The sequence below is a fragment of the Onychostoma macrolepis genome, chromosome 14 (genome assembly GCF_012432095.1).
Source record: "Onychostoma macrolepis isolate SWU-2019 chromosome 14, ASM1243209v1, whole genome shotgun sequence".
In the NCBI taxonomy this organism is placed as follows: domain Eukaryota; kingdom Metazoa; phylum Chordata; class Actinopteri; order Cypriniformes; family Cyprinidae; genus Onychostoma; species Onychostoma macrolepis.
In genome coordinates this window covers 10,615,090-10,638,165 of record NC_081168.1, presented here as the reverse complement: position 1 = coordinate 10,638,165, position 23,076 = coordinate 10,615,090, and the positions used below count along the sequence as shown (strand labels likewise).

Below are 23,076 nucleotides of genomic sequence, written 5' to 3'. Positions count from 1 at the left end.
TCAAAATGATAACTGATATTTTGTGCGCTAGACAGAGCATGGCACACCTGACCTAAGGGTTTTTGTGGCATTCTCCATAGGGCAGTGAGTGAGTCAAATCAACTTTATTGCCATATACGTGACTGTAATGCAAAGATGAGAATGAAATGGATATTCTGGATGTCACAAGTGAAGTGTCTCAGTTGACAATGACACTAGATGTAGACTTTATAGAACATACAGGTGCATCTCAATAAATTAGAATGTCGTGGAAAAGTTCATTTATTTCAGTAATTCAACTCAAATTGTGAAACACGTGTATTAAATAAATTCAATGCACACAGACTGAAGTAGTTTAAGTCTTTGGTTCTTTTAATTGTGATGATTTTGGCTCACATTTAACAAAAACGATTCTCTATGGGGTTCAGGTCTGGTGAGTTTGCTGGCCAGTCAAGCACACCAACACCATGGTCATTTAACCAACTTTTGGTGCTTTTGGCAGTGCGGGCAGGTGCCAAATCCTGCTGGAAATTGAAGTCAGCATCTTTAAAAAGCTGGTCAGCAGAAGGAAGCATGAAGTGCTCCAAAATTTCTTGGTAAATGGGTGCAGTGACTCAAAAAACACAATGGACCAACACCAGCAGAGGACATTGCAGCCCAAATCATCACAGACTGTGGAAACTTATCACTGGACTTGGGCTATGAGCTTCTCCACCCTTCCTCCAGACTCTAGGACCTTGGTTTCCAACTGAAATACAAAACTTGCTCTCATCTGAAAAGAGGACTTTGGACCACTGGGCAACAATCCAGTTCTTCTTGTCCTTAGCCCAGGTAAGACGCCTCTGACATTATCTGTGGTTCAGGAGTGGCTTAACAAGAGGAATACGTCAACTGTAGCCAAATTCCTTGACACGTCTGTGTGTGGTGGCTCTTGATGCCTTGACCCCAGCCTCAGTCCATTCCTTGTGAAGTTCACCCAAATTCTTGAATCGATTTTGCTTGACAATCCTCATAAGGCTGCGGTTCTCTCGGTTGGTTGTGCATCTTTTTCTTCCACACTTTTTCCTTCAACTCAACTTTCTGTTAACATACAGCACTCTGTGAACAGCCAGCTTCTTTGGCAATGAATGTTTGTGGCTTACCCTCCTTGTGAAGGGTGTCAATGATTGTCTTCTGGACAACTGTCAGATCAGCAGTCTTCCCCATGATTGTGTAGCCTAGTGAACCAAACTGAGAGACCATTTTGAAGGCTCAGGAAACCTTTGCAGGTGTTTTGAGTTGATTAGCTGATTGGCATGTCACCATATTATAATTGGTTGAGAGAGTGAATTGGTGGGTTTTTGTTAAATGTGAGCCAAAATCATCACAATTAAAAGAACCAAAGACTTAAACTACTTCAGTCTGTGTGCATTGCATTTATTTAATTCACGAGTTTCACAATTTGAGCTGAATTACTGAAATAAATGAACTTTTCCACGACATTCTAATTTGAGATGCACCTGTATTATTATCTAGGGAAGTATTGTGTATATTATATAGATGAGGTTAAGTATTGCATATAAGAATATATATGAAACAAATCATATATATATATATATATATATATATATATATATATATATATATATATATATATATATATATATCTCGATCGATAAATGGATATATAGATGGATACAGATTCACATCTTGGATTTTCTTTCTTGTACTGAAGTAATATTGTTATTCCTAATGTATCCAGTGATGGGTTAAATGAATGTAAACAGTCCTGAAGAGCTGAACTTTCATCACGTTAGACATGTTTTGTTGTACTTTTTCACCAGTTTTTCTTGTTTCAGAAGCAATAAGGAAAGTAAAACTGTAAAGGGACCTGAGGTCTGATCACTCACGTGGAACATACTTGAACTTGCAAAATATGTATGAGCTCCATTTACGAAATCCATTTCATTCAGTTTCAGTATGTTCAAATTATTTCCAAATCTAACTAATGTACACTGCACTAATGCACTAAACCTCTGCACTAATGTACACTGTTTCAAGCACACTTAGTTGATCAGAATACCCTTATTGTGTCTGTGTAACTGAAATGGCTACTTGGGACTTTTTTTTGCATACTGTAGCTGTGTTGTATAAGGTGGGTGCTTTTGATTTATTGGTCGCTATTTTTGTCTGGTATTTTGTTTTGTTCATTTAAAATGCCAACCCTTTTTATACTACAGCTCCCTGCTTTCTCTGAGATGACAAATTCTGTAAGCTTATAAGCTGATATGTGCCTCTGATATGTAAACATATGAGACATTATGTTTAATGTTATACATCTTTGTGTTTTTTATGCATTTTAAGACTTAGTATTCCTGTATGTTTGCCGAGGCCCTTTAGTGAGTCACCTGGTTAACATATACTTTTATCAAATGTTGTGTTAGTGTGTCTAAAAGATGCTCCCATAAATTTCTGTTCTGGAGTCATTAGAACTGTCACCTCTGCCCTGCATGCTGGTTGGAATTTCATGGACATCTGGAGTTACGCAAAACAATGAAAGAATGTCTTACTGGAACCTTCTACAATCGAAATTGAAATTACAAAATTTGCCGTCTTTGGATCATTTTAAAACAGTTACTCGGCAAATGAAAATTGACTCAATGATATGTAACTGTTTTTTAAGTGTCTCTAGTCTGTTTGTGTTGTAATATTTTGTGATGTGACTGATGTATTGCTGCCCATTTTGGCCAGGACACTCCTGCGAAAGAGATTTTTAATCTCAGAGAGTCTTTTCTGGTTAAGTAAAGGTTAAATTAAAAATAAATAAATAAATTAGTATAATAACTGTGTATAATGTAATGCTAATGAGGTTTTGTGGTCTGTTTGGAGATGCAAGCTTTTAGAGATTAAGTACCGGAAACACTCAACAAACTGACTTCAAATCTAATGCCTACAAACTTTGATCCATATTATCCAGTGCTAACAGGCAGTATTTCATTGCACTTTATCTGCTGTAGTTACATCATCCAAAGATTTCCAGTCAAATATGGCATTGTGACGTATATATGCGTCACGTTTCAACTGGCCTGTGACCTCTGATCAGTGCAATTTCATAGTACTTTCAACATACTGTCTATTGCCATATGGTTTTATATGTCTGTTGGCATAATTTCTGTCACTCTTTTACCGCTCCACCCCAGTAGACACGCATAACATGTTGCTTAGTATGGCTTTAGAAACCAGGGCAGTCTGAACTTATGTCTTATGTCATTGCGGCTGAGGCAGGAGTGCTCCCATCTGGCATGTTGCTGAGCCTGTTCACAGCAAGAGTGACAGTTCAGATCTCCTTCCTGCAGAGTTGAGAAAAATATGTACCAGAAAGGATCTCTCACACAGTCCTACCAGGGTAAACAAGGAGAATTCGAATGAAAAAACACAGACACGTGATTATTTCAGCACTCTTGGCTCTTTGTTAAAATCGTCTATAGATGCTTTACATGTATACAGTGCAAATGCACAAGAGCACAATGGACACCATTCAGTGACAGAGATTATTCAGATTTGTTACAGTGATATAGACTTTTTAAGTATGCTTGACTTCATGGTCCTTTAGGCAGGGCTAGACTCTCTATGCCGTCGGCCTTTGGAATGGATGGTGATAACGATGACCTTAAGCCATGAGAAGAAGACCAGGCCTTTCAGAGGTCAGAACAAAAATGCAGATCCGGAGAGGTCCGATGATTCATACTCCACAAGGGCCTCAGGTGTTCTGATGATCATTTGGCCTCAGTGTCCTCTCAAAATGGCCTTCATTGGTCTTTGTTTGTGTTTTTTTTTGTTTTTTTACCCTTCCTCGTTGTTTTTTTTTTTTTATTTACTTGTGTGGTTGTTTGTGTGTGTGTGAGTAATCCAATGGCATTAACATTTCAGGCCTATTCGACTACCTTGACTATTTTGCCTTTTTGTTTTGTTTTGTTTTTTCTAAAATGATATGAACTTCAAATGGAAAACTCTTAAGACCTGAGAAAATTTTGGTGCTGCGACGCGGAACACAGAACACACTGTGGCATTTTTAGCTCAACATTAACCAGTCTTCCATTGACATGGCTTTCGTACAAAATTACCGTACACAATCTATCTAATCAATAAAAATAAAAATGCAACAGTAACATTTAATGTTTAGACATAACCACACAAATATTAATTCTATCCACATAAGTTCCTTTTTTCAAAATGTCCCAGTCCATTTTGACAACTTCTTAATTCTGTTTTAATTTATTTTGCATCCCTTTTTTTTCATCTATACACTTCTTTTTTTTTTTTTTTTTTTTTAAATACAGAGAATTGTATTGGGCACATAAACATTACATAAAGACACATTTTTTTTGTTTTGTTCAACTGATATAATCATAATGATTTCTCAGTGCAGCTCAATAGAGCTTCCCAAGTGGTGGGGAGGTTTATCTCTATACGTTAGTAGTACAGTATGCACAAGCTTTGATAGTAGCCCCTCATGGTCTTTGCTTCTTTCTTCTGCAAGTTCATAAGCCCTAACTGTAAAGACACATCCATCCACTACCAATCATTGGTCCATTTAGTTTTTCCCCACCTCACCTAGATTAATTGTTAAAAATCATTTTCTTGATTTATTGGCTTTTCTTGGCTGCATTGGATTTGGTCTTTGTGATGTAGGCTTCGAAGAAGAACTGGCAGAAGAGCACAAAGTAGCTGAGGTACATGAGGGACGACCACACAATGTTCTGCACATGGGATGGGCACTCTTGGCCTTGCTGCATCCACGAATACACCAGGTAGTTGACCACGCAGCCCATCACCATCTGGGTGATCTGCGTCAGGGTGATGAACATGGCGAACTTGCGAGAGATTTTGAAGCCGGCGGCCCGTAGAGCGTAGTAAGAATACATGACGGCGTGCACCAGATAGTTCATGGTCATGAACCAGCCCCCGCCAGCCACCATGTCCTTGTAGGAGTACCAGGAATAGAGCAGAACTGTGATGTGATGATACCAGTGAAGGAAAATCAGCTTTTGCTTCCGTAAGACGATGAATAGTGTGTCTCCTAGAAGGATAAGATCAAGAGACTGATTGTGAGAGATATGCAAGTAGAGAATAGAGAGAGCAAAAGATTTTGTAATTGTTTGGTAAATAAACGCTGGTTGTTATGGCTGTCTTGACGTGCTATCTTGTTTTTCTTTTAGGTGTTGAAAATGGTTGAAAAGTATTGTTATTGATTTAGTGAGTAAACATTAAGGTATTCAGCTAAACTTGCATGTTCTCTAGACCTTGAATATTTGAATATCTAATCAGGGCAAAGTTGACCAAGGTCAAACAGTGTAGACATAGTTTTTAAGCTACAATTTAAGTCATTAAAGTTGTTGGAAGTAAACAACTGTTAGTGAAGCCCCACTAGTCCAGCTAATGATGTTGCGTAGGATATAGTATTAAAAAATGCTGGATAGAAACAGCACAATGAGCATTAAATCTTAACATGTGCATAAAAATGTATGCACTTTATTAAGACTGCTCACTTATTTTATTGTATTTATTTATTTTTGTTGTATTAGATGAGAAAAACTATGGTGGAAACACAATTACTAAATTAAGTCAACAAATACTAAAAAAACATAGAATATAAATCTCTTGTAACATTATAAAAGTTTTTAATGTGACATTTAATGCATCCTTGCGAAGTAAAAGTAATACAAATATAATTAAAAAAAAAAAAAAAAAAATTTTTGTTGTTGTTGTTAACTTGTTCACTTTAAATTGTCCATAAATTAACATCAGAGGGCAAGTGCCGCAGGTTAAAAGTCTATATATGTTGGTATGTCTCCTGCTGTACATCAGTGAACAAAACATCATGACTCGTTATGCTTGGCCTGTGCCTAGGAGGGATGTTAATGGTCCTCACGTTGTCTCAGTGCTGTCTTTTTGTCTCTACAATAGGCCTGGTAGCCCACTAACCGGCAGGACATGGCAAACACAATAGGCCCAGGCAGGCGGAAAATAGATCCACTATCCTAGATTTCTAGACTTGGGGTTATGCTGCAAGGTTCATGCTAACAAATTCTGTTACGCTTTCACAACCAATTATATTCATGCAGATGAACACTAGGCTTCTCAGTAGTGCTTTGTCACTGGAGCAAGCTACACAGAAGAGGCAGAACGTATTTAACTGAACTTTTATTTTTTTCTGTGTTAAAGGATTACAGTTGTTTTAAATAGAGTTGAGGATTTGGGAACTCTGGTAATGTGGTTACAACTGTTTATACTTTGCTGTGGTCATATATTTATATAAAACTATGTTGTCGGGTCCCATAGTGTAAGAATAGAGAATTATAACTGAAAAAAGTTGCATTATAACACTTTAAATATTTTGGTCCTGTTTTGCTTTATATAGATAAAGCATTCCTAAAAATGGTCTAGGCCTACATATTAATTTAAAGAGATCCCACTCTGCATGTATATTATGAGTGTACAATATGACTAGGAGTGCTCAACTTTTAGTATGCTTGTCGGGAGTAAAGAAAGAACATGAAAATTTAATTTTAACCCTGTGCTGTGATGCAGAAATTTGATAGCAGTTTCATGTTTTCAGGTTGATGATACTCAGTTTTGTGGTATCGAGATTTATACCTTTTTTCTTTTTTTTTAAAGCAAGTACTGGTATTAAAATTCTTTCAAATTATAAACCAAGAGTTATTTTTGTGGTAGATTTTAAAAAACTATTTTGTCTTAATGAACTAAAAATCCATCACAATATGATGAAAGCAATCGTTTTAAATGCTGCAAGTGAATATAGGCATCGGAATGTTATGTGCAGTATGAAAAATGTATGTTCACATGTAGACTTCATGTAGCAGTATTATAAAATTATAATATTATCAAGTGGAAAAAATAGCTAAATTAAATATTCTAAACTGACAAATGAGAAGATTTTGTTAGAAAAAATATTGCGAGGTATGACACCAATATATTGTGCATTTCTACTTACAAACAAATGCATAAAATAGCTTAAATCTTAACCTATGAAACTAAAATTGGACGTATAGACACATAATCTCACCTAGTTCAGGTGCCTTGCTGAGGACAAAAGCATAGGCCCAGAACTTGCTGACTGGTCCGTTGTAGAAACTCTGATCGCACACTGACTGCTTCAGGCCTTTGGTCATCAAGATGTTCATCATGTAGCCTCCAGTTCTGATGGCACCAAATATACTGAAGAAGGATGTGCAACAAAACAAAAGGGACACTTTAAATCAGATACAAAATGGTATATGCTTTATTTAACTGTTAGGACTCATAGCATTACTACTAAGACTAACGATGCTTTATTTTTATTGGGCGTGCTTATTTATTGACACTTTAGATTGTGTGGCTGGGCAGTTACTTGGCACTCAGGTTCCAGTTTTAGGTTTCTAAATAGTGGCTGCCAAAGGCCGGATCATGTGATAAACCTGGAAGTGCGATGTAGTCTGTCTCACCACCTTTCTACATTCACTATAGTGCTGATCTTCACACATAGAAGAGTGAGATATGTTATGTCGTTAAGTTAGATGACATGTTAAGGTGCAAGCTCAATATGAAATTATATATGCAGGCCTCTTATGTACCATATATGCAGGTCTTTATGAAGTAACTTGGAACGAGGAAGTGGCTTGTTTTTCTGGCTATAATGCACACCATTAATCTGCTAAAACATGAAACAATTTATAAATGCACAGTATTCACTACAGTGTATTGTAATGTGCAAAATGGCATCACTTCAAACACAAAATGCACATCACAGAAATGTGAAGTGTCTTTTCATTCTGACTGATTTAAGTATATTAATCTATGATCTGTTAGCAAACTGCTTTTGTCTTGCACTGCCATTGCATTGACATTGACTTAATGTGCCGTAAAAGCTTCAGAAATAGGCCTGTCTCTATGAATAATTGCCTACGTGGGTTATTACTTTACATATTATTAATTTACGTTACATTTTAATTTCCTTCACTCATAGCACTGAAATATGTTAATTAAGCAAATATGTTTTAGCATTAACAGGTGCTGTAAGGAAATGCATAGATGCATGTAACACCCATAGATACACCCTTAAACTTGCATGCATGATCTATGACCCATTTACCAATAGACATATTTACCTGAAGGCTGCAAGTGTTAAAGACCATAGTACTAAAGGTTTCCTCAATTCAAACTTCTCCCTTTGTTTCATTACATGCCGCCCACCAAGTATGCAGGCAGCGTAGAGCGCAGAGAAGAGGAAGGACTTCTTCCTGTAAGAAATGAGATGGAAAAAAATTAGTGAAGTCTGAAGAAAAGTTCACTTCAGCCTTCAGCATGACCATCTTCTCACAGTATATTTTATACAGGTCGCTGCAGGATTTTTAAGATCAAATTTCAGAATTTTTAAGACCTTTTTCAAGACCTGCACTAATAAACTGAATACCATATGAGCAGGGTAGGGCAATGTCTATGGTAAACTATTAAACTGTAAGATGACTGTAAAAAGCATGATTAACAATTCAGATACAAGTTTTCAGGAAAACAAAGTTTTTTTTAAAATGATACACTTCACATTTCCACCTTTAAACCATTTTTTAAGTAAATGGATGAGTCAAAAATATTAATTATATTAATTTAAACAATTATTATCAATAAATTCTTATATTAATTAAATAACATACAAACACATTTTACTGTTTAGATTTTTATAATGAACTATCTTTTTATTGACCCACCAGTTCACATTTACAGCTCTGCGTGTTCGCAAGGTAAAAACATGGGTCGATTTTCACATTGGTCAGAACAAAAAACCCAATGTTCCTGCAATACCGGAGACTGCAGTTCTAGAACCCTCTACTCCAACAGAGGAGACCTGATTCAAACATCAAACAAACAGATGCAAAGACTAGATCCATGGACACTATACTTTTTTTAATGTAAGAGCTAGCGTGAACTGTTTGAGGGGGAGTTGGCAATCTCCATTTAGCCTTTTTAGCTGTGCAAAACAGTTAATTGTGATGCTGGATGTTGTAAATTAGTATTTGTATTCAAATTATTTTACATTTATTAAAGTACTAATAATCACACTGAGATTTTATACCATTTACTACACTTTAAGTGGGTCACACATCAGACGTGAAGCAGACAATAATTAAGTGTATACAATTAAACAACTACATAATTCCTTAAAAATAATAATATACAGAATTGAATAGCAAGTGCTATAAAATGGTATGAGCCACTAATATTTGGTCATTTAGCAGATGCTTTTATCCAAAGCGACTTACAAATGAGGACAATGGAAGCAATCAAAATCAACAAAAGAGCGACGATATGCAAGTGCTATAACAAATCTCAGTTAGCTGTTTCCGCGGTAACGGCAGAACACAAAGCAGCGCAGCACCGGACTTTGAAACGTGCAGCGCTCATATTTATTTATAGCTTTTTGAAGTTTAACCGTCACATTAAGCTGCATCGCGATTCTGGTCTGTACCCAAATTTAAGACCTCTTGAAATCATAATTAAGACTTTCTTATACAATTTAAGACTTTTTATGACCTTAAATTTGATAAAGTAAATTTAAGGCTTTTTAAGGACCCGCGTGAACCCTACATAAACAAGATTTGGTTACACTTTGTCCTTGTTACATTATACATTTAAGTACTGAGTAATATTAATTAACTACTTGTACTTAATATATGGTTAGGATTAGGGTTTGGTTTAGGGTTACTTGCATGTAATTATGCATAATTAATTGTTATTATAATAGTAAGTACATGTAATATGTGTAACAAGGACACCTTAAAATAAAGTGTTACCCAAGATAGTTTAAAAAAAAAAAAGTTTTTATTGTCTGTATTTACAGTACTTGATCATAAATACAGAAATATTGTTAAAAATGTTCACCATTTAAAAAATATTTAGCCATTGCTCGAGTCGTCAGTGTCACATCATCCTGCAGAAATCTGCTCCTCAAGAAACATTTCTTGTTTTCAAAATGAATATTAATATTTTTGTGGAAACACTGATATATTTTTCAAGATTCTTTGATGAATAGAAAGTTCAAAAGAGCAACATTTATTTCAAATAAAAATCTTTTGTAACAGTATAAATGTTTTTTTTTTTTTTTTTTTTTATCAATATTCTATTCTAACATAGAAAAACAAGCACAGCATTTTGATTTTCCTGAATTATGCCATGTTTTGAATGGAAACACGCATCCCCCATATAACAGTCAAATTTGCAGACTTTGCATACGGTGAAACAGCCACCTGCAGACTGGTGCAGCGACTATTCTGACTATATTATACTGCAGTTATGTAGCTATTAGAAAAGCACCAGCAAAGCCAGAGCTTTCTCCATCTCGCAATTCCAGTCTTAAAAATTTGCATACTGGTTTATGTAGTGTGTACTACATAAAAATAAATAAATAAATAAATAAAAACTAATAGGATGCGTAAAGATTTTTAGTTATATACACCTCAGAATGTAATCCATTTGGTTTAGCAACTTTGTCCAAATGCATCAAACATTACATAAATATGCCATTGTTTCTTAAATCCTATATTTATCACTTATCTGTTGCCAAAATGAAATAAACTATTGTTGGAACTTTTCATCACAAACAGCTTATTGGGCTTATTTTGACAGCTTGTGATGCTTTTAGGATCTCATAATATCTGGCAGCGCTGTACTGCATTTATCTGGTAGCTGGAAATATCCACCGTGCAGTCTAATTCAATTTTGAGGGCATTCTGATCCCCCTAAATCTAATTTGCAATAAATTTGTTTCCTTAAGGCCTAATCTGTGTCTTTTTTAAATATTTTTTATTTTTTTATTTGAGGTAATCGTAATCGAAAGAAAATATTCTGGTTTCCTGAGAAACCATTAGGAAATCTCTGCATAAAGTATGTCTATTAAACACATAATGATAAAATTATGCTCAAGGGTACTAGTATTTAAAACCTAACATTGTCACAGTGTCACAATTTCAGTAGCCAATACCAACATGAGAGATTTCATGGTTCTACTCATTTTGATACCATGTTCACAAATTAAACTAAAACAATGGCATGTAGTAATAAATTAACAAGCAAAAACAAAATCACAATTGTTTTTAGGCACTAAATTAAAACACACCAGAATCAAGTAAACATTATCAAATAAAACAAATTATTCATTATATAGTATATATGTAATAATACCCAATTGATGCTGTCTGATTTTGGCCAATATCAGGCCTTTAAATAAAGTGAATTGAAGTTTTTCACATCCTTATCAAAACATAAACTTTAATTATGACAGCAATTTTTTTTTTTTTTGGTTAATGGAAGAAGTCAACCAGATGGGAGCTTTGCCAGTCCAGCATCCAGCTGGCATTCTGAGCCAAAACTGGGGCACGTATCTCCCTGCCAGTATAATTTCCAGGATGATGTGTGTTCTCTTTCCAAGAACCACAGTCAAATCGGCGAATGAGGAGCCCCAGAGGTTCTTCTGGGTTTTAATTACCCTATTTGCATATGGGTAAAGTCTCAGACAATTCCTCTATTCAACAGAATTCAAATAATGCATAAGACTTAAATAAAAAATTCATGCAGTACAAGTAGTGCTAAGTGTCTTTTTTATATTTAGCAATTTGTTTGGGTCATTTTTCGTTACACATGACCTCTATAGGCTTTGTGTGAAGAAGAGTAGGGTGTAGGTTGTGAAAGCACGCTGAGCATCATTTTTATTTTTCTGCCTACTGGATGTGAGAAACACTGACCTCACTCTGCTCAGAACAGTGAGTCCATTCTGTGCATACAGCCCCCCCTCCAACCTTGACTTGTCATTGCATTGTTCTTTGTGTACAAAGGGAGGCTGCAGCAGTATTCACATATTTTATTGGACCAATTCATCAGTGTTATTGGATGACTGAACTCTTGTTTCTGGTTACAAATCAGTTAAATGCACTGGGTGTGATTGCTCACGCTAACAGACACAGTGCCAGCTAGCAGGACGCTTGTACTCGAAAACAGCTGGCAGCAAGATGCTGCTAATGGTAATCCAACAACTTCTGTGTTTGTATGTCATTATGTATCGTGCCAGAACCAAACGTTTGATGCTACTAGGGGAGTTTTTTATTTTTATTTATTTTTTTATATTCCGTATACCTCTTCATTTACAGGTGTTTTTTTTTTTTTTTTTTTTCAGTCAGAGTGACCATCATTTTGGATATTACTTTTGTTGCCTATTTAAAAGCTTTGACATAATAAACTGCTGAACAATACCTAATTTTCATATGGTTTGTGCACCCATATAAGGAGCAAAAATAAGCAGCAATACTGACCAACACTACAATTCAAAAGTTTATCTGTAAGATGTATTTTTATTTCATTTTATATTGACCAAGGTTAGAGGAATAATGTGAAATATACTAATATATATATATATATATATATATATATATATATATATATATATATATATATATATATATATATATTTCCCATATTCAGTATATTGACCAGTCCTAGATGCAGCAAAGAAGTGAAGAAACTGCCAGTTTGGAACATGCAAGGTAATTCATTTTAAGAAGCTTGATGATCAGATGTTTTTTTTTTAGCTGTGCTGCAGTGAATGACAAAACAACATTGCTCCCTTTTCATTAGCGCCTTATCTGGAGACATGTTTTGGGGAGGATTTCAAATATCCTGCTAGAGGAGTGAGTGAGTAAGTGGCATAAGCCACACAGATGCTGTAAAGCCCCGTCTTATACCATCCAATATACTGACCATCCAATGGCGATGCAAGAGAATATTCCCATCTGGCCTTGTTACTATGTCAATAAAGCAGAGCTACCAGAGCTTTCGTATAATGCAACAAAAATGATCCAGAAAAAGGTAGTAAGGCAGAAATATCCTGAGCAACAAATATTTTATATAAAACTAAGAGATTCAGGTCCTGCGTCATCAACTTTCAATAAGTAGGTCTATGTATTGCAAGACCATCAAGTCCTTGACTTTTTTGTTTTTGTCTATGCTCTCTTTTTTTTTTTTCCCCAGCTGAGAGCATTAAACCTGTAGTGGACAAAGACTGATGGTGAAGCTACCTGCAAGGGTTCACATCTGGCCCAAGCTGTATAGGCTAGAAGTGCTTCTTAAGTCATTTAGAGCCGCTAAATAAACTGATTTTGCAGCCTAATAGCTGTTTTATACTAATGACGGTAGCAGAATCTGTTCTGCTAGATTCAGTGATTTTTAACCGAACACAGCACAATGTTGGAAAAGTGCAGGATGGTAGAATTAACTGTACAAGTACAGAAACGGGTTTCTGTCAGTGCAAAACCTCAACATATGGATACGGAAACGCAATCCCTTTTTTTTTTTTTTTTAATTCAATGTTAAAGGAATAGTTCTGCCATAAATGAAAATATGCTGAGAATTTACTCACCCTTGTGCCTTCAAATATGTAGATGAGTTTGTTTCTTCATCAAAACAGATTTGGGGAAATTTAGCATTACACCACTTGCTCACCAATGGATTCGCTGCAGTGAATGGGTGCTGTCAGAATGAGGGTCCAAACAGCTGATAAAAACATCATGATACAAAAAGAAAACGACTACAGTGTATTGTAACACACGACTCCAGTCCATCAATTAATGGCTTGAGAAGCTGCGTTATTGTAATAAATTTGATAATAAATAAACATTTTAACCACTGCTTCTGGCTAAAATACAAGTTCTCTATTCATAATATTGTTTTCTCCAATGAAAAAGTCAACTTGTCTGAATCAGGAGAGAAATATCCAAAGATCAATCACCGTTGAAATGAAAACAGTCCAAAATAGTTCTAAACAAATATGTTGGTGGATTTTGATGTGGGAAGACAACAAGGGATGGAGTTTTTCACTGGAAGAAGCATTATTTGGAAGTGCTTATGGACTGGTCTTTTAGCCAGAAGGAACAGATCGAACAGTTTTGTTTCTTACATGCAGCTTTAAACTAAACAAGATGTTAACTGATGGACTGGAGTCGTGTGGATTATTGTGATGTTTTTATCAGCTGTTTGGACTCATTCTTTTATTCACAATAGAACATAGAGAACATAACACATGTTTAAACTGAGAAATTTTACACTTATCCACTAAATGAGCTCATTTCAAATTTGATCCCTGCTACAGGTCTCAAAAAAGTTGGCACAGGGGCAACAAAGGGCTGAAAAAGCAAGAAATTTTGAAAATATTCAGCTGGGAGAACATCTAGCAATTAAGTTAATTGACATCAGGTCTGTAACATGATTAGCTATAAAAGGGATGTCTTAGAGAGGCAGAGGCTCTCCAATCCGTGAAAGAGTGTGTAAAAAGATTGTGGAATACTTTAAAAACAACATTCCTCAACGTCAAATTGCAAAGGCTTTGCAAATATCATCATCTACAGTGCGTAACATCATCAAAAGATTCAGAGAAACTGGAGAAATCCTCTGCGTAAGGAACAAGGCCGAAGACCTTTGTTGGATGCCCGTAGTCTTTTGGGCCCCCAGACGACACTGCATCACTCATCAGCGTGATTCTGTCATTTAAATTACTAAATGGGCCCAGGAATACTTCCAGAAACCACTGTCGGTAAACACAATCTGCCGTGCCATCTGCAGATGCCAACTAAACCTCTATCATACAAAAAGGAAGCCATATGTGAACACGATCCAGAAGCCCCGTCAAATGGGCCAAGGCTCATTTAAAATGGACTGTTTCAGAGTGGAAAAGTGTTCTATGGTCAGACGAGTCCAAATTTTACATTATTGTTGGGGCTAAAGAGAAGGGAGACCTTCCAGCGTATTATCAGCGTTCAGTTCAAAAGCCATCATCTCTGATGGTATAGGGGTGCATATATGCATACGGTATGGGCAGCTTGCATGTTTTGGAAGGCACTGTGAATGTTGAAAGTAGGGGTGGGCGATATGACCAAAATCTTATATCATAATATGACTAATTTTATATCACGATAACAATATATATCACGATATAGTAATTTTTTTCTTTTAAAAATGTTTTTATGATATTAAAATCTTTGATACCATAGAATTTTCCTAATCCTTGTCACCAATGTCAATATCAAACTAATACAAGCCTAAAAATAGACAAAAAAAAAAAACTCAAGCTCACTGAAAATAAATAAACAGTCAGTGAAGAAATAAGTATAAGAAACTAATTGCAAGCAATAGGACAAAAAACTACAATAAATAAGAAACGCTACATACATTGTGTAAATTAATTAGTCTTCACTGTGTATTATGTATAGATTCTATACGTATATATATAAATATATCATTATTTTTTTATTATTATTTCTTCTTATTAAAGTTACAAAAGTGATTTAGTCAAGAGCAGTGAGAGATTTTTTTTTAACAATGTGCTAGGATTAATATGAATGGCAGACAGAACGAATATTGGACAGCTTCACCTTTAAGACCAAAGTCCGGATCCAATATACTGTTACATATGCATTTTCTCTTTCAGTCGTTTCCTCTCTCTTAAGACCTAAATCGCTGTCTTTATGAGGATACTTGCCAAGACGGGGATTCTGACACATAAGTGTGTTTATGTAATCGTTCAAAGTCAATAAAGCGGCAAAAAAATCAAATAAAATGCGCGGTCCTCTCACACAGAAACAGAGACGGCGCACGCATATAGCTCTGTTGTTTATGTTTCAACGGCTTAAAATCGGTTGTTTTAAAACTGCAGTGCTTAAAAACGCCCATGCTACAGATGTAGTCCCTCGTTTAGGAACGAGCTCCATCTGGTTCTGTCTCCGCTTCACGCCCCGTGGTGGTGTGTAAAGATTTCAGTCATCCAAATGATTAAAAAGTATTACCGTAAACAATGTATTTTGCGACACCACAAAATAAACGATAGAACATAATATGAAATGACAGACTTTTTATTTCGTCCATCTGATATATATCGTCATATCGCACAGCCCTAGTTGAAAGGTATATAAAGGTTTTATAAACATATGCTCCCCTCCAGATGACGTGTATTTCAGCAGGACAATGCAAAACCACATACTGCAGCTATTACAACAGCTTGGCTTCATAGCAGAAGAGTCCGGGTGCTGAATTGGCCTGCTTGCTGTCCAGTTCTTTCACCTACAGAGAACATTTGGCGCATCATTCAACGAAAAATACGTCAGACGACCACAAACTCTTCAGCAGCTGGAAACCTATATCAGGCAAGATTGGGACCAAATTCCAACACCAAAACTCCAGAAACTCATAACCTCGATGCCCAGACGTCTTCAAACTGTTTTGAAAAGAAGAGGAGATGCTACACCATGGTAAACATGTCCCCGTCCCAACTATTTTGAGACCTGTAGCAGGCATCAATTTTGAAATGAGCTCATTTTGTGCATAAAATTGTAAAATTTCACAGTTTAAACATTTGTTATGTTATCTATGTTCTATTATGAATAAAATATTGGCTCATGTGATTTTGAAATTCTTTTAGTTTTGATTTTATTCAAATTTAAAAAATGTCCCAACATTTCCGGAATTCAGGTTGTAAATTTACATTTCTTTTTCTAGCTAAACCGTTTCTGGCTAACACTACTGATTGCTGTTGTGTTTAAGATCATGAGTGCGATAACATGGCTAAGGCTAAACAAACCGATGGCTGATGTTATCATTTGTGACACGGTGGAAAGGGCTTTAGCCAGAGGTATTTGTTTTTTCTCCACCACCCTCTCCAGACATCAAATGCAATCTCTTCTTCAGGGCTACTCGCATTGAAAATAGAAACAAGGTGACTGCTCTTTCAGAGGTCATATTTTGAAATACATTTTTTGTCAAGTTGTGGTGGGTGGCAAAGGCTTTAAGTTTTGTCAAAGACCTTTTAGACTTGTCAGTTGAAGGAAAAGCAAATCTTATTTATAAATATAATCTCTCAAGGCCAGTGGTGTGGTGTAGTAAAGTGACTGTCCCTGCAATAAATGTTAATACAATCTTATGAATGCAGACAATGGTTTGTGGTGCCAGGAAACTCTACTATGCGTCTCTATTATGTAAGCCTGGCAGTCTGTGGAAATCAGTCCACTTTTATTTATCCACAATATTTTTGTGCCTCTTGTCTGCTTGTGTCTTTATTTTGAGAGACAGACTCTTGCAATGAGAGCTCATTAAAGAAACTTTTGGGCAGTGTAGTATAGTGAGGATAGAGGATAAAAATACACCCAGATTAGAGATGACCTGTGGCTATCTTCACAACCTGAGGCTAATTCTCTCTGGTCAAACCAGAACAACACAGAACGTGGCACATTGCATAAGCCATGGCAGCTCTGTCTTATCGATCTTCGCTGAGAATTGTTTTGCCAATCAAAAAACAAATATTAGCAACCCACATAAAAAAAATAAAAAAAACTATATGATGCAAGTTTCAGCTCTGTATTGTATATAACTATTAAAACCTATTAATTTATAATAACTGTATTTATAATAAAATTAATTATTTAAGCAGATAATATACATGAAAATGTATATTTTTATAAATGTACTTATTTATTTAAAATGGCAAGAACAGATGCCAATATGGCCCTCTGTCTAGCAGGTATGACTCAGCACTGTCAAATATTAATGAACTAATATTAGTCATGTCATGTTTTACACAACACGTACATGGCCTGTAAAATGCACATACAAGTTTATTGCTATGTTGAATATATGAGCACTGGCACAGCTGTTGAAATGCATAAGTACCTGTTGGAGTGAGATTTTTAAAAACACTGAACAAAATTGCTACATATTTTCATGAGGCCAATTCCTTTAAAATAGGTTCTTTGCAGTGTTAAGTACTTTTATATCTGTTAAATTTGAGATAGCTTCTGTTACCTGTGAAAACACAGGGTGCTTTGAATGATCAGGTGATAATTATACCTAACTTTGTATTGCAGCAATCTATTCATATACTCATATACTTACTCTTATTTATTCATATAATAGATCTTTTCTTCACAGACGTCTATGGTCTATGTTGAATCACCTGTGCTTCCCTAGCATAAATAATTCAGATATTGTTTATCAAAGCTGACATTCTGTTTCCCTGATCATCAGGAAGACGTACGAAAGGATCCTGTGGTGTTGCAGTCATTCATCGCAGAGCATTGGATTATTAAAGCAGAGACATGAGCCTTGCAGTTGCTTTTTACATCAGAACAGTGGAGGGGTTTTGAAAAATGCTTTTCAAGCAAATGTTTAGTCTCTGTATCTATGCATTAGCCTTGAATTACCAGGCTGATCTATAGTCTTAAAAATGCTGAGTAACAGTACAGCTAATTGGTATTTAACCCCTTTGTTTGTATTTCACTCAACTGAATGACCACTGGCAAAGACTTTGGTTGTTAGAAATCTTAGATTTTAATATCCACACTCCAATTTAACAGCTTTGTTTAGCCGGTTTTTAATGCACTGATATTTATGGAGCTACTACAACATGCTATAGAAATACAGCATGTGAAATTACATAACAAAAGGAGGGCATGCATTTTGTAGATTGTGTAATTACAGTACATACTCCGTTACACAGGTAGGAAGTGCAAATAAAGACAAAAACACTGAACTCATTTAGAAAAAAAAAAAAAAGGACAGTTGTAGCTACGAGATGAATAAAACTGAAAGGTGGAACAGTTTAAAAAAAAAAAAAACCTAGATAACAGAGAGGGCCGTTATCATAGTCTTACTCATAAAGTTACGCGACTACAAGGAAGTATGTGAAACCACAGAACCACAGTGATGGTTGTAAGTTAACTAAATACCTGGAGGGAAGTCTGTGCTGAATTGATATTAATGACTTATGCTGCATGATTTAACGAGTTGATTTTAAGTGTGAGGTGCCTGACTATAAATGTCTCTGTTTGTTTTATTTATTTTTGTCTTACAGTGATAGTTTACTCAAAAATGGAAAATTTGTCATAATTTACTATACTCTCATATTGGTATGACTTTATTCTGTGGAACACAAAAGGAGGGGTCAGGCAAAATGACAGTTACCATTCATTATCACTGCATCTTTTTTCCCCATAAAATGAAAGTGAAAGGTGACTGAGTTTGTCAGTCTGCCTGAAGTCATTTTTGGTCTTCCATGGATGGTAATAAGTGTTGGAAAGTGTATGAAAAATGATTTGAGTGTAAATAATGACTAATAAAGAATTGAAGTGTTTGGGTTAACTATGCCTTTAAATCTGCATTTCAGTGTTTTAAACAGTTAAACAGCACAAGACGCTCAACCAGAAACAGACAGGCTGAAATAGCCTAATCAACAAAACAAAATTATTAAAACTCAGACACGGTACGGTCAAGACAGTAGGTGTTTCTCCACACAGCAGCACACAAGATGATAAATGTGATGCAAGCAACCCCGAGAAGTCGGCACAGTGACGCGGAAACGTGATTGGTCAAATGTGTGTCAGCAGACATCAACAACCGTATCTCATTGGTTAGTCGCTATGAATTCTACACCAGCCTGATTTCTCCGTCTCCAAACGCGCTGCATAATTACAAAAGCGTGAAATTGATCCATAGCGAGTAATCGTGTTGACGTTACCATGTGTCAGATACTTTAAACAAGCGCCACAGTTTCCAAGCATGGAAACGTGGCACACAAACCATTAACTACAGAGCACATGCACCTATGTATAGACAGATTTTATAAAGACCATACACGGTCTTCCTATGCAGCGAATGTAATAACGCTTTGCTTGCATGTCTCTGATTCAATATGATTAACTGTATTATGGCGTTCACATTTTGCTACAGAGACTGAGAGCTAGGCTAGGATTTGAGCTAGTGATGGGGAAGTCCGACTCATTTCCGCGAATCGGTTCTTTTGAACGAGTCGTTAAAAAACTGTTCAAAACAAATCTTTTACGTCATGGCGTGATTGTCACCACGTGGTCCCTGACAAACCGGGGTGGCTTACTGTACTCTAATCTACCGTTTCAATAAAACCGTATCCGTGTTTATAGTATATTTCTTTATTACGTTTTAAAATTTGTTTCACTAATAAGAGCGTTTGTGCTAGATTAATGCTATTTTGTATGTGTAACTTCCATAAAATCAAGTCTGTAACATGTTGTCAATGTAACATTTCTGCTTGTTGTATCTTGTCGTCCCATTAATCAAACAAAGTCAGTTCGTATCTCATAACGAATCAGACATATTCGGAGGAGAATGAATCGGTTTGTGTGTAGACTCCAGAATCTCCAATTCAGTCCGATTCGTGAGCAAAGCTTTTTAAACCAGTTTTGTGAATCGGTTCAACCGATTTAATGGAAAGATCCGACTCTAAAAGAACGAATCTTTCCCGAATCGAACATTGCTACTTTGGGCAAGCGCTATTTAAGTCTGGATAAGCACCGCTTTGAAACACGCATTCAGTTTCGTTTACGAAAAAAATCGTGTTTTTCAAATAAAGGTTCGCCTGAGATATGAAGCCGTGCGGCATCCTGGAGGATGAAAGTTCCAAATGTCACGAAGGACATTAAGCAGAGCATCGCCTTGAATAGGCTTTGAATCTGATTAGAGTGCAGCGATGCTTCAAATAGCTATAGCATCGTTCATTAGGCTACACGTAGACCATTTGTGTTTTTAAAAAGAACGCAATGCTAAAACAATATTGTTGAGTCTCGAGGGGGGAAATCACACTGTGCATCGTGGTCTGGATGGTACCTGCCAGTGACTTTCAAGAGTCCCCCGACGGTTTTTAAGCTTTCGGCTTAATGCATGGTTCAGATGTTCAATATGCTAGTCAGTCAGTGCAAAACAAGTGTACACGCTATCTGATGAACGGCTTTGTAGGCATCATAGCTGTGATTATTATGGTCCAGCTTATTTATCATGCATCAGAGCTACTGTACCAGTTCTCCTGCATCCATCGAATGGCTTCATCTTCATTGAATTGCCTCTCGAATTCGTATTCTTGCAAAGCCAGCACCGACATGGTCTCTCGTCCTTTAAACGCTTACTGTAGAACGTTAGGCTTTCTTTGGCGACTAAATGAGCTCAGTTTGACGGATTTCCTAGCTATGTCTCGCAGGCTCAGCTCCAGCCTTGCCCTCGCATCGCTCTTGCCACCCCCAGCACACTCGTTGAGTTGTTCTCGAATGTCAGCCTATTTGACTCTCAGCCCGTGCCGGCATACGCCCTCCTCTCTTCTGAGGATGAGGAGCGCAGCGCAAGGTCCTAATGCCGCAGATCTGGTGCATCCTCCTGAGCTGTCGTCATCCCAGACTGCGGTGACCTTTGACACATATTCATAAACGATGCGATTTTCACCGTTTTCGGTCTATGTTCAGACTGGGCAGTCTTCATTTGTGAAAATAAATCAGCTGGGAGTGGGACTAACATTGGCCTAACATATTTCTAACATACTCTCAGTGCAGTTCTTATATTTTCTCTAATATTTCATTTATGACTTGACTTAAAATGTATTACCTTCTAATAATGTTTGACAGGTAACTAATGTAGCACCATTAAAATATTTTAATATATGTGACCCGGAACCACAAAACTAGTCATGAGGATCAAATTTTACATCATCTGAAAGCTGAAAGCTAAATAAGCTTTCCACTGATGTATGGTTTGTTAGGATAGGACAATATTTGGCTGAGATACAACTATTTGAAAATCTGCAAAGAAAATCGTCTTTAAAGAAGATCTTAGCAATGCATATTACTAATCAAAAATTAAGTTTTGACATATTTACGGTAGGAAATTGACAAAATATCTTCATGGAACACGTTCTTTACTTAATATCTTAATGATTTTTGGCATAAAAGTAAAATCAATAATTTGGACCCATACAATGTATTTTTGGCTATTGCTACAAATATATCTCAGTGACTTAAGACTGGTTTTGTGGTCCAGGGTCACATATATAAATACTATATAATATATAAAAACAGTTATATATTTATGTATTATTTATATTTTTAAAGAAAAACTGTTTTAGTAAAAAAAAAAAAATAAAAAAGTTTATTTGAAACAGAATATAACACAAATGTCTTTACTGTCACGTTTTATCCATTTTATTTTAATTCCTTGCTGAATAAAAGTATTAATTTCTTTAAAAAAAAAATACTGACCCTAAACTTTTATAAAATATCTCTCCTGACATGAGGCCTGCCTGCCTGAAATTCAGGGTGATTTCTAAAAATCAGTGATTTCCAATCCCCACTATGATAGATTATCATTCACAAAACAATATCTGATGTTGACGGATGCTCACTCTTTTTTTGCCAAAAACATAATTATGCTTCAGTTGGGTCACAGTAGTAGTAGACAAAAGGTAAAAGGTCTGAGCCAACACCTAGAGGAGAAATGATTTCTTTGTCTGCTCTCTGTGGCGTGGAAAAAAATCCACAGATGAACTAACTGGTTTCTTGGATATGCATATGGGCTTGGCTTATACCATCAAGAGGTGTGTCACCTACTAAAGCAGTAAGGTTATCAGCTAAGTTACACATTTAAATATTATAACAAAGAATATCATAGTTTACTTTAACCTGTACATACATTTTTGATTAGATTAAATAAGATTAAATAAGCCATTTAGCTGAAGAACAGTGCTGATAATCTCCAGCTATTGTAAATATCATAGCAACACAATAAAGAAAGAAGAAGTAGAGTAGAGAAGTAGAGAAATACACCACTACAAATAACTACTGTGCACAGCAAAACAGTGCACAGGCCCTTTATCTCTAATTTCATTACTGCTGTGATTTCATAATTTTCCCCATATGAATTCACATGCTCCAGTGTCTTGAGTCAACAGCTCTTACCTGTCCTTCATTAACTTCCTTAAGGCCCCTCTAAGGAGCTCCAGCAACTATGAGCTTATTTCAGCTCTGGGGACAGTAGTTGTATTGATTCTAGGGAACACAATTGATTCAGCAAAGTCAAGTCACCTTTATACAACAGAGAGTGTTTCAAAGCATCTCACATTATTAAACTGGAAAGTAACAGAATAAATGATCCAAACTTCAAAAATAAGCCAAATATTGGGCATCCCCTATTTCCTCTCATCCTATATGGGATTGGATCGCACCACACTCTGGTCAGCCA

The 23,076-nt window shown here is 36.1% G+C and overlaps 1 protein-coding gene across 2 annotated transcripts; it reads right to left on the bottom strand.

The window, feature by feature from the left end:
- Positions 1-4,266: 4,266 nt before the first annotated feature.
- On the bottom strand, positions 4,267-21,176 carry elovl6 (ELOVL fatty acid elongase 6). 2 transcript variants are annotated; one of them, XM_058798310.1, is made up of 5 exons: positions 20,871-21,176; positions 8,127-8,258; positions 7,593-7,669; positions 7,046-7,197; positions 4,267-5,038 (listed from the first exon to the last, which is right to left on the bottom strand). In XM_058798310.1, exons 2-5 carry the CDS (start codon positions 8,151-8,153, stop codon positions 4,605-4,607), a joined length of 690 nt encoding a protein of 229 aa, XP_058654293.1. In that variant the 5' UTR covers positions 8,154-8,258; positions 20,871-21,176; the 3' UTR covers positions 4,267-4,604. The 2 variants fall into 2 exon arrangements, with proteins under 2 accessions (XP_058654293.1, XP_058654292.1); XM_058798309.1 differs by lacking the exon at positions 7,593-7,669 and having other exon boundaries at positions 20,871-21,173.
- Between the last annotated feature and the right edge of the window lie 1,900 nt (positions 21,177-23,076).

What these genes read in the sequence shown, in the direction of transcription:
- elovl6 (XM_058798309.1), bottom strand. Translation starts at nt 20,953, where the DNA reads ATGTCGGTGCTGGCTTTGCAAGAATACGAATTCGAGAGGCAATTCAAT. An exon ending in CGATGGATGCAGGAGAACTG is followed by an intron (nt 8,259 to 20,870) that starts GTACAGTAGCTC and finishes CATTTCTTACAG; the next exon opens with GAAGAAGTCCTTCCTCTTCT. An exon ending in CAGCAAGGCACCTGAACTAG is followed by an intron (nt 5,039 to 7,045) that starts GTGAGATTATGT and finishes TTATCCTTCTAG; the next exon opens with GAGACACACTATTCATCGTC.